We start from the raw sequence: 12,000 nt of genomic DNA, 5'->3' as shown, positions 1-12,000 counted from the left end.
CAGACCGACAAGACACACACACCTACACACACACACACACACACTCCTGCACATAAACACAGATGCTCACACATGCGCCCATGTAGGTAAACACACACACAAACACACACACACACAGTTATCTCCCCAGGTTTATCTAATGATAATAGTAATCATGCCATTCATTAGCACAGTAACAAAGGCCATTACACTCTAATAGATACGCTTGAACTCAATCAGGGAAAGCTAATCAATTTAGTCCAGGGATGCATGCAAATATGGAACTGTGTGTTTGTGTGTGAGTGTGGTGGTGTGCGTGTGTGTGTGTGGTTAGGCACCTGTGTATGTGTGTATGTCTAGACATAATCTTAAGAGATGGCAGTTTGGTGTGTGTGTGTGCGTGTGCGTGTATGTGGTATGTGCGTGTATACGTGTGTGTGTGTGTGTGTGTATGCGTGTGTGTGTGTGTGGTATGAAACAGCAATGATCTCAAAAGAAAAAAAAAATGTTATAACTCCTTTTCTTCCTATTTCATAATATCTCTCCCTCCCTCCCTCCCTCTCTCTATGTCTCTCTCTCTCTCTCTCTCTATGTCTCTCTCTCTCTCTCTCTCTCTCTCTCCCTCTCTCTCTATGTCTCTCTCTCTCTGTCTCTGTCTCTGTCTCTGTCTCTGTGTCCCTCCCTCCCTCCCTCTCTCTCTCTCTCTCTCTCTCTCTCTCTCTCTCTCTCTCTCTCTCTCTCTCTCTCTGTCTCTGTCTCTGTCTCTGTCTCTGTCTCTGTCTCTGTCTCTGTCTCCGTCTCCCTCTCTCCCTCTCTCTCTCTCTCTCTCTCTGTCTCTGTCTCTGTCTCTGTCTCTGTCTCTGTCTCTGTCTCTGTCTCTGTCTCTCTGTCTCTGTCTCTTTATGTCCTTCCCTCTATTCCAGCAGCTTCAATCCCTTCTCAATCCTTTCTAGTTTGTCTGAACAGCCCCATTTAAATATGTACTGATCTTAAATACAGTCTGCCATCACATCCTGGCTTCAAAGGCCGGCTCCAACATCTGAACTGCCCTCCATGGAAACACTGAGCCCCAGTAAAGCAGCCAGCCTGTTCACAAGTGAATCATGTTTAAGAAATGAGTATAAATTGCCGTGATTAATATTTCAGCAAACAGAACAGTCCAAAGTGGTCCTTCTTTTGTGTTTTGGCTCTGTAGTGAGTGCTGTAGAGGGAGAGAGAGAGAGAGAGAGAGAGAGAGAGAGAGAGAGAGAGAGCGAGAGAGAGAGAGAGAGAGAGAGAGAGAGAGAGAGAGAGAGAGAGAGAGAGAGAGAGAGAGAGAGAGAGAGAGAGAGAGAGAGAGAGAGAGAGAGAGAGAGAGAGAGAGAGAGAGAGGGAGGGAGGGAGGGAGGGAGGGAGGGAGGGAGGGAGGGAGGGAGGGAGGGAGGGAGGGAGGGAGGGAGGGAGAGATAGAGATAGAGATAGAGAGAGGGAGGGAGGGAGGGAGGGAGGGAGGGAGGGAGGGAGGGAGGGAGGGAGGGAGGGAGGGAGGGAGGGAGGGAGGGAGGGAGAGAGAGAGAGAGAGAGAGAGAGAGAGAGAGAGAGAGAGAGAGAGAGAGAGAGAGAGAGAGAGAGAGAGAGAGAGAGAGAGAGAGAGAGAGAGAGAGAGAGAGAGAGAGAGAGAGAGAGAGAGAGAGAGAGAGAGAGAGAGAGAGAGAGAGAGAGAGAGAGAGAGAGAGAGAGAGAGAGAGAGAGAGAGAGAGAGAGAGGGAGGGAGAGGGAGAGGGAGAGGGAGAGGGAGAGGGAGAGGGAGAGGGAGAGGGAGAGGGAGAGGGAGAGGGAGAGGGAGAGGGAGAGGGAGAGAGAGGGATACAAATACATGGATAGAGGGAAAGAGTGTTTGTTTGTTTGAGGGGTTGTGTGTTTGAGGGGTTGTGTGTGTGTGTGTTTGAGGGGGGTGGGGGCAGCTCTGAAGCAGGTAGCAGATGTGCGGGGCCAGAGCGTGTGTCTCTCCAGGGTACAGACAGAGCTGCTGAGACTGGCACAGGTGCACTACACACTGGATGATCCATTACAGGAGGGAGGGGAGGGGAGGGGAGGGGAGGGGAGGGAGGGAGGGAGGGAGGGAGGGAGGGAGGGAGGGAGGGAGGGAGGCAGGGAGGGAGGGAGGCAGGGAGGGAGGGAGGCAGGGAGGGAGGGAGGGAGGGACATAGAGAGACAGAAGTACAGAGAGAGAGAGAGAGAGAGAGAGAGAGAGAGAGAGAGAGAGAGAGAGAGAGAGAGAGAGAGAGAGAGAGAGAGAGAGAGAGATAGAGAGAGATAGAGAGAGAGAGGGAGGAAGCTCCACACCACTAAGAGACAGGAAGAGTGTTTCCCAGTTGTGAATCCTGACCCAGAGAGGTGTTCAGAGTGTGTCATCCGCTCCCAGAGGGGATGACACAGGGATAAGGGCAGGATGAGGACAGGGGCTTGAACCAGCCAATTACACACAGGGAGGGCAGGCTGACGAAGCTGTGTGAGAAGGTTCAATCTGCTCTCAGGGAGGGAGAGAGCTGAGCTGACACCTCTTTAGAACCACTAAAGCATGTTAAAACCCTGGGATAAGTGGTTAGGGTTAAATCCGCTTTAATTGACTCTCAGGTTAAAAGCGTTTTTTAAATGCAAAAAAAAAAAAAAAAAAAAAACTTGATGTGTGCTTTTGGCCTGTTCATTGAGTTAGCTCTTTGAACTAAAGCTCACTTAAAAACATCTACGAACACCATATCTAATCAAACATATTTCTTGCTTTTTCTCTTACACTTTATCATCACATCATTTAGTTCTTTGTAACAGCTGGGGGGGGGGGGCTCTTGTATGTAATAGTGTTCTGTTGTCCATAGCAACCTGAAAGGACCCCCACGGGCAGCCTAAGCAGCTGCCTGATAGAAATAAACTCTTTACCATGACAACCAGTCAGTGTAGTCCATAATACTCTGTCAACACTTACCCTGGGTCACTGTGGAGAAAGAAAGAGAGAGAGAAAGAGAGAGGGGGAAAGCGGAGCTTGCTACTTCGTAGTACTTTTTAATAGTTTTTCATAGTGTTGCCAAGCGGGCTGGCCAGAGTGTTGAGGACGAACAGAGCGTCTTTGAGTTGACTTCCATGAACCTTTCATTATAGATGACAAGGGGAGGAGAGGGGGAGGAGGGGGGAGGAGAGGGGAGGAGAGGGGGAGGAGGGGGAGGAGAGGGGGAGGAGAGGGGGAGGAGAGGGGGAGGAGAGGGGGAGGAGAGGGAGGGGCTCAAATATAAACTAATTCTCCCCTCCTCAACCAACCCTTCACTACCCCTCCTCCACTCCACTCTCCTCCTCCCCCCCCTCCTCCCCCCCCCCCTCTCCTCCCCCCATCTCGAGAGCGTCTTCCTCTAAGCCACAACGAAGATCAACAACAGCAGCATCCCTCCACTTGTCCACGCTCTCACATCAAGGAAAAACTAACTAGAGTGGGCACACCCCTCCAACACTCAGACGCTTTCATCCCTCACAGGAGAAGAAGTGTCTTCCTCAGTGAGGGCTCAAACAGCTTGTCTGGAGGAATGCATCCATGTTGGGATTTCTTTTAACTTGTGATTGATGTTCACTCGTCGTCCTCTCCAGAGCCTCTTTGTTCTACTGGAAAACGGAAAGAAAATATAAAGAAGCAACAACCTTTCCCTCTAGCCCAAACACCTCCCTCCCTCCCTCCCTCCCTCCCTCCCTCCCTCCCTCCCTCCCTCCCTCCCTCCCTCCCTCCCTCCCTCCCTCCCTCCCTCCCTCCCTCCCTCCCTGTCTCCCTGTCTCCCTGTCTCCCTCCCTCCCTGTCTCCCTCCCTCCCTGTCTCCCTCCTGTCTCCCTGTCTCTCTCTCTGTATGCCAAGGCCAAGCTAAACGTCCGGCTTGTTTTCATAGCCTGAGTGTATAAATCTGCTCCCAGTCTTTCTCTGGATCAGATAAGTTGTGCAGAACACAGGCTCGGCCAGGCCCGACCGAGGCAGGGGCGGAGAGACGGACAGGATAGAAATCTCTGCGTCTAGACGGAATCACTGAATGGAACCAGGGGTGGGTGAGCGAGGGAGAGGGGGAGAGATAGCGCAGCTGGATGGAACAGAGTTGATGGAAGATTTGCAATAGGTTGTATAAAAAAAAAAAGTATGTGTGTGTGTTGTGTTGTGGAAGGAAAAAAAAGAAAATTGCTATTTCTCAGAAGGGTCTGTTGACTATGGTACAAGAACAGTCTGACATCTGGATTTATACAACAACGTTTGAATTGTTTTGTTGTAGAATGACACACAGAAGCTACACTGCGTTGATACATTTAGACAAGCCTTCTGTTGCTCGCGGGAGTTAGCCAGCACACAAGCTAGCACAAGCTAGCTAGCACTGTTGCTAGGTAGGTGATCTAGCTAGCAAAGAAAATATAGCGTATCATGTTACTTAGCTAGCACAAAACCTACACACTGCTAGATTTCAGCTATAGCATCACATTGTAGCTAGCATCAGATTGTAGCTAGCATCAGATTGTAGCTAGCATCAGATTGTAGCTAGCATCAGATTGTAGCTAGCATCCCTGTTAAAATAACTCAAACCTGTCGTCTAACATGGTTTATACGGCTACAATGATACAGGAAACAATGAAATCCCTCAACAACGTAATACCATCAGCGACCCCAAAGCTTGGTTGGGGTGAAAGCTTTTTAAAGGGCCATTTAGTGAATTGCTGTTCTGCCGGAAACAACAGTAATATCTCTTATGGGTTGATAAAAGAGATTGGTCGATAATCTAGGATTGCAATATATGTAGTGGTCATTGTTGGCTTGGCCAAGCTATGAAGGTATGAGAGTGATTGCACACACAGCCAGGCTTACAACTGAGGATTAGGGGGATGGTTTAGAGCCGTAGCTAAATTGAATGGACAAGTTTGTCTTCATCCCAAAAAAACACCCCCCAAATATAAATAAATAAAAACTGTTGAAAAGGACAGAGAGTGCAAAAATACTCTGGAACTCTCCATTGTGTTGAACGCTGCTATTAAAGATGAATGGAAAGATCAAACTGCTGCTTTTAGCGGGGGAAGAGGGAGCCGTTATGTGCAGTGTAAATTACTTGTAATGTTTGTAAGAGAAAGAGAGAGAGAGAAACAGAGAAAGAGAGGGGGAGAAGCGAGAGAGAGGGAGAAAGGGAGAGAGAGGAATAGAGAGAGAGAGGAATATAGAGAGAAAGAGAAAGAGAGAGAAAGAGAGGAATAGAGAGAAAGCCAATAAAAAAGTGAAAGCCAGAGTGAGAGAGAGAGAGAGAGAGAGAGACAGACAGAGAGAGAGAGAGAGAGAGAGAGAGAGAGGGAAAGAGAGAGAAAATAGACAAATAAAAAGAGAGCGCTTGAAAGAAAAGTTCTCCCATTTTTAGAGAAAGAGAGACAGAGAAACAGAACCACAGAAGAGAGAGAAGAGGATAATCAAAGAGAGAGAGAGAGAGAGAGAGAGAACGAGGGAAAGAAAGGAAAGAGAAACATTTACAAAGAGAGAGAAGAGACGATGAGAAAAGAATGACAGAAAAAAGAGTCCCCCCTCCTCCCCCCTCCTTTCTCCTCCTCCCCCCTCCTCCCCCCCCCCCCCCCCCCTCATACAGTAGCATAGCTTACAGCTCCATTACCTCTGCTGTGCATTCCAGGCCTAGGAGACAGTGGTTGTCAGGCAGCCAAAGCTAACCGCTAATCAGACAGACTGGAGGGCCCCTGCTGCTAGGCCCCGTGGGGAGCAGGGGCCTCGCCTGCTCATTCTGCCTGCCAAGCAGGCCCCATAACTGGGGGAGGAGGAGGATGGAGGTGGGAGGAGACGGGGAAGGGGGTTGGTGTCTCAGGCTTGGGAGGGATCTCTCATCAGACCTCAAGCTCCCGCAAAGCTCAGCTGGTTCTAAAAGGGCAGCAGCACTGCATCTCCAGGCCTCTCGCTCGGTGACAGCTGCCGGTCTGATTCTAGCACATGCCGTGGGGGCGGTGAGCACAGCAGCGCCTCTCTCTACAGCACGCTCCGTCCAGGGGCGTCTGGACTGCTGGGGGAGGGTGCTAGGACAGCCCTCTCCTCCTGGCTCCGCACCAGGCGATGATGTCACTGCTGACAGACTCCCCTCGCGCTCCGGTTCCACGCAGAGACAAAGAGACAGAGACCAGAGGGGACAGAGTCCACGAGAGGATGAGAGAGGAGTGGGAGGGGGAGAGAGAGAGGTAGAGAGAGAGAGGTAGGAAGAGAGAGGTAGAGAGAGAGAGGTAGGAATAGAGAGGTAGAGAGAGGAGTGGGAGGGGGAGAGAGAGAGGTAGAGAGAGAGAGAAGTAGGAATAGAGAGGTAGGAATAGAGAGGTAGAGAGAGGAGTGGGAGGGGGAGAGAGAGAGGTAGAGAGAGAGAGAGAGGTAGGAATAGAGAGGTAGAGAGAAAGAGAGGTAATATAGAGGATCAGTGCTCCTGTGTGTGTGAGTGAATGCATGCCAGCCTGCTGTCCACACACTGTCACATCAGCCCTGGGAAGCACATCCATCCCAGTGTGTTGACAAACTGCAATCCCAGAATGCTCAGCCAAACTGGGGCTGAGATGAGGCATCGATCGTCTAATGTCTGTCAGACAGGCCGGCGTGGAGAGCCTCTTCTCCATGCAGCTGAGTTAGGTCATTCTCTCAGACGGGGGCGTGACTGACACACCATCCCACGTCCACCGCTTGTGTGATTACAGACGACCTGTCTGTGGAAGACACGCTAGCTTGTCAGCACACTGACGTGTCTATATCTTACCAGCTGGACCCTTCACTCACACACGCACACATGCACACACACACGCACAGACAGGGGCAAACACACACACACACAACCCTCCCCTGCCCAGAACCAGCCAGGGACTATAAGCAGAAGAGTAGCCTTGACTTGACTGGGCTTTTCCAGGTCAGTGCTGAGAGGACAGACAATCTGCTGAGCAGTAATGTAAGGCCTGTTCTCTGAGTCTGTAGATTAACCTGGCAGGCCTGCCTGTCACAACACACACACACGCACACACACTCACACACACAGTCACACACACTCACAGTCTCCCTGAATTGCTGCTGCTGAGTTATAGATCGACAGAGAGAAACAAAGAGGTGATGGATTGAAGATGAAAAGACACACACACACACACACACACAGGTGCATACACACACACACACACACAGGTGCATACACACACACACACACACAGGTGCATACACACATTCACACACACTTTTGAACAGAGTTTCAGTGTTGTGGAGCCACTAAAACTGTATTACTCTTCTGAAATTGCCTTGAGCCTGGCCTAGAACCAACACTGTTAAAAGGCCCACATACCTGGTGTGTGTGTGTGTGTGTGTGTGTCTGGGTGTGTGCGTGTAGGTGTGTGTATCTGTGGTTGTGTGTGTGTGTTGCTCATACCGTGTCCTGGCTGTCGGTCCTGGGGTCTGCTGACAGGCATGTGTGCACAGGTGTTGCCGTGGCCCCCGGATCCTGTGACCAGGGTGCCTCCATGTCGCCTTTACAAGTTAACCCCTTTTGGCACGAGGCTAAAATTAGGACGTTCTAGAAACTATCCTGAACCCCAAACATGAGGGCTGTCAATCATCTGTGCAAACGTGTGTGTGTATGTGTGTGTGAGAGAGAGAGAGGTCAGAGTTCAAAGGTCAATGACAGTCCTCTCTCCTAGTCCCCCTAGGAGAGAGAGAGAGAGATTAAAGATACCTTTATTGGGCAGTTAGAACTGCCAGCCAATCAAGCTGTTTCACCACACCAAACCTTTCTTATCAAGACAAAAACCACTTCACTTACAACTCCCACACAACCGACAGAGAGAGAGAGAGAGTGAGAAAGAGAGATAAAGAAGGAAGGAAGGAAGGAAGAAAGGAAAGACTATCCTCTTTTACAACCTTCTCTAAACTCTCAGATTGATCTCGTTCAATGTGATGCCTCCTAAGAGTGGCAGGATATCTCTTGGGTCCACTGCCCAGCCCAGCAGGGGATTCACACTAATCAATGGGTCTGTTTCTGGGTTCAATTTAGCAGAGAGGCTGCATCCTCCCTCCAGAGAGGCTTTGACACTGTCCCCTGCATTCTCCCTCCTCAGAGAGGCTTTGACACTGTCCCCTCCATCCTCCCTCCTCAGAGAGACTTTGACACTGTCCCCTGCATCCTCCCTCCCTCCCTCCTCAGAGAGGCTTTGACACTGTCCCCTGCATCCTCCCTCCTAAGAGAGACTTTGACACTGTCCCCTGCATCCTCCCTCCCTCCCTCCTCAGAGAGGCTTTGACACTGTCCCCTGCATCCTCCCTCCCTCCCTCCTCAGAGAGACTTTGACACTGTCCCCTGCATCCTCCCTCCTCAGAGAGGCAGATCAGAGCCTGGGTATTGCATGAACGCATGCCTCTTCCTCTCCATCTTCCTCTGTTTGTCTCTCCTCCCCCCTCCTCCCCCCTCCTCCCTCAACAACACAACACCAGACACAAATCAGCACTGGCTTCTGACATGTAGTAGTAGCAATATTGGGCTGACAGCTGTGTAATCTGAATAACAACTGCTGTTTCTGAATCACAGGCAAGGTTGCTTTCTGTCATAGTAACAGGTGAGTTGAATTCACACCTGTCTCTTTAGATTGACATGTGTCTCTTTTGATTGATGCGTGGCTGACATATGTTGGTTTTGATTGACACATTTGGGCTTCGCTTGACGTGGGGGAGAAGGGTACAGCTCAGCGGTAGAGTTTGGTAGCAGTTCAAAATGTTTCAGGTTTCTATCCCTGCTGTATGTCGCTTTGTACATTCTTGTATTATCATTGCATATCTGGGCTTTGATCTGATCGACATTTGATTATATGTGATTGACAGGTGTATTTGGACCGCCAGGTGTGGTGTGATTGACAGGTGTTGCTCCTACCTCTGCAGCAGGTACGCCCTCCGGGGGCCGGCACTGTAGCAGCACTTCCTGCTCCAGAGACACTTCCTTCCCCAGTGGTTCCTGCTCAAACGTCTTCCTTAGGTCTGCGGAGGGCAAAGGTCAAGGGTCACGTAAACAAACATCATCAAAGTGGTTCAGACACATGTACATGTAGTCATTCAGCAGACGCTCTTATCCAGAGCGACTTACAGTAACTACAGGGACATTCCCCCCAAAGGCAAGTAGGGTGAAGTGCCTTGCCCAAGAACACAACGTCATTTGGCACGACCGGGAATCAAACTGGCAACCTTCAGATTACTAACCCGATTCCCTAACCGCTCAGCCACCTGACCCCCCTCGACACGATCAGCAGGTCAGAAAGGAGAGGGTCTGATTCATGTGTTTAATCAAAGGAATGTTTGCGTCAGTGTGTGTGTGTTACAGCAGTGCAGCATGCCTGTCTTTCCAGCCTCTTATCCTCTCGGTAAATCAAACTCTCTGAACTCCCTAGCAAAACTTTTCTCAACATGATCTTGTTCTTCTGTAAGGGGATTAAGTTGTGTGTTTGTGTGTAAGTGCGTGTGTGTTTGTGTGCGAGAGTGTGCATGTGCGTGTGTCTGTTGGAACGAGCGTATGTGTTCTTGTGTGTGAAAGTGTGTGAGTGAGTGAATGTGTGCGTAGCCCTGGGTAAACCTCTCTCTGTTTACACCCTAAGATACAGCTGGGACATGTAATATCTACACAAACATTTCTGCCTCTGTCTGCTGGCTGTTCAGGGCTTTTATGTGTATGAACAGATTAGAGAGACTCTCTTAAGGATGCAGAACCACAGCGTTCAAAATGTACCGTCTACTTATTCTGTTACCTTGAAAGTTAACTGTAATGCACGTTCAAATCTGGAGTTTTGAAAGGACATTGTAAAGTGGATTGTTTTAAAATGATAGGCGTCAATCCTGTGTGGTGAGGTAACTCGATCATAGCTTACAGTAAGAAACTGCTTGCGTGGGCGGCCATTTTGGAGACAACTCCCAGTCATTGTGCATTCAGGAAGACATTTCGGGGAAACCGCCCTATCATTTAGCATCTAGTACAACATTGGGCGCCTGGTTTGTAGCTATGTAACCCCCCTTTAGTGGTAAATTTCCGTTATGGTAGGATATGATATGATAGCGATATAACAGTCCAAAACTGATGACACAGTAGTCTCAAACATTTCCTTTTCATTATGGTTGAGAAACAGGCTCCATTTTGTGGTTTCTGAATGACAGAGAAAGGAGAAGGGAGGGAGGATAAGGAGGATAAGGAAGAGAAAAAGGGGTTTGCAAGGTCAAGTGGACCGTCCCTGTTGAGAAGAACTACACACTGTATGTGTGTGTGTGTGTGTGTGTGTGACACACACATTCACAGAAAAACAGTGTGTCATTTTCCACAAAGACCCCCAACCTTATAGGCCAATCATAATACATGAATCAGACAGATGAGGCCAACAGTGACAGTCTACACACACACACACACATTGTCCCTCTCTCTCTTCCGCTCTCTCTTCCGCTCTCTCTCTCTCTCTCTCTTCCTCTCTCTCTCTCCCTCTCTCTCTCTCTCTCTCTCTCTCTCTCTCTCTCTCTCTCTCTCTCTCTCTCTCTCTCTCTCCTCTCTCTCTTCCTCTCTCTCTCTTCCTCTCTCTCTCTCTCTCTCTCTCTCTCTCTCTCTCTCTCTCTCTCTCTCTCTCTCTCTCTCTCTCTCTCTCTCTCTCTCTCTCTCTCTTCTCTCTCTCTCTTCCTCTCTCTCTCTCTCTCTCCCGTGGCTGTGAGTGTGGGAAACAAAGCCAAGCACAATCCTTCAGTTAACAGTCTCAGTGACAGACATCGCCTCGACCCTCCAACAACTTAAACAATATGGTGAAACACGTCAGAGAAAACCACAACTTCTCTTTCCCTCCATCTTGTCTCTGTTTCTCTCCTCTTTATCTCAGTTGTCCATCACGTCAATCACACCAGAAGTAACACACATCACTCGTTTCTATGTTTCTGTGTATCTATGATGCGTTGAGTAATCGTGTATTCCGTAGAAACGGCTACAATGGAGTGTGGTCGGAGGGAGAGAGAGAGAGAGAGGAGAGAGGGAGAGAGACAGAGAGAGAGAGAGAGAGAGAGAGAGAGAGAGAGAGAGAGAGAGAGAGAGAGAGAGAGAGAGAGAGAGAGAGAGAGAGAGAGAGAGAGAGAGAGAGAGAGAGAGAGAGAGAGAGAGAGAGAGAGAGAGAGAGAGAGAGAGAGAGAGAGAGAGAGAGAGAGAGAGAGAGAGAGAGAGAGAGAGAGAGAGAGAGAGAGAGAGGGGGTGGGTGGGTGGGTGGGAGACTGTGTGTGTGTGTAAGTGCCCTCTCTCTCACACACACACACACATAAACAAACACACACATACACACCCAGCATTTATAGCTGTGGTGAGATTGCAGCCTGAGGCATCCAACATCCAGCACATTTAGTCCAATTATCCAAACCAGGGACTCAGCTTCTCACAACCACCTCTCCACCACCTCCCTGTGTGTGTGTGAGTGAGAGAGAGAGAGAGAGAGAGAGAGAGAGAGAGAGAGAGAGAGAGAGAGAGAGAGAGAGAGAGAGAGAGAGAGAGAGGAGAGAGAGAGAGAGAGAGAGAGAGAGAGAGAGAGAGAGAGAGAGAGAGAGAGAGAGAGAGAGAGAGAGAGAGAGAGAGAGAGAGAGAGAGAGAGAGAGAGAGAGAGAGAGAGAGAGAGAGAGAGAGAGAGAGAGAGAGAGAGAGAGAGAGAGAGAGAGAGAGAATGTAATCATGGAGAAAACGTACAAGACGTAGGAAGACAACAGACAGAAAACCAACATAACGTATTCTTTCTAAAAACACACGCAATAAATACGCACATGAACAAAACTACACACTGAGACTGTAACACTGTCAAGTGTGTATACTATGTGTGTGTGTGATTAAAAGCCACCAGCGTATGCCCAATAACTCACATTAAAGTGGCCTAACAAATCCCCCCCCCCTCAACACACACACAAACAAATTGCTGTTTTGTTAATGTCCCAAGGCATTGATCTCCATCTACACCAAGAAGAGCTCCTACGGTAATCACAAT

The 12,000-nt window shown here is 49.3% G+C and overlaps 1 protein-coding gene across 1 annotated transcript in view; it reads right to left on the bottom strand.

Moving 5' to 3' along the window:
* Positions 1-12,000, bottom strand: part of unc5ca (unc-5 netrin receptor Ca) — a 76,939-nt gene that overhangs the window by 22,276 nt on the left and 42,663 nt on the right. The window contains exon 4 of the mRNA XM_084690086.1: positions 8,895-8,998. Coding sequence (XP_084546212.1) covers positions 8,895-8,998 — 104 coding nt within the window. The remainder of the gene's footprint in view (positions 1-8,894; positions 8,999-12,000) is intronic.

This window comes from Hypomesus nipponensis, chromosome 24, assembly GCF_054491055.1.
Source record: "Hypomesus nipponensis isolate SF chromosome 24, ASM5449105v1, whole genome shotgun sequence".
In the NCBI taxonomy this organism is placed as follows: Eukaryota; Metazoa; Chordata; class Actinopteri; order Osmeriformes; family Osmeridae; genus Hypomesus; species Hypomesus nipponensis.
Note: the sequence above shows the minus strand (reverse complement) of the source record. Positions and strands in the feature narration are given on the sequence as shown.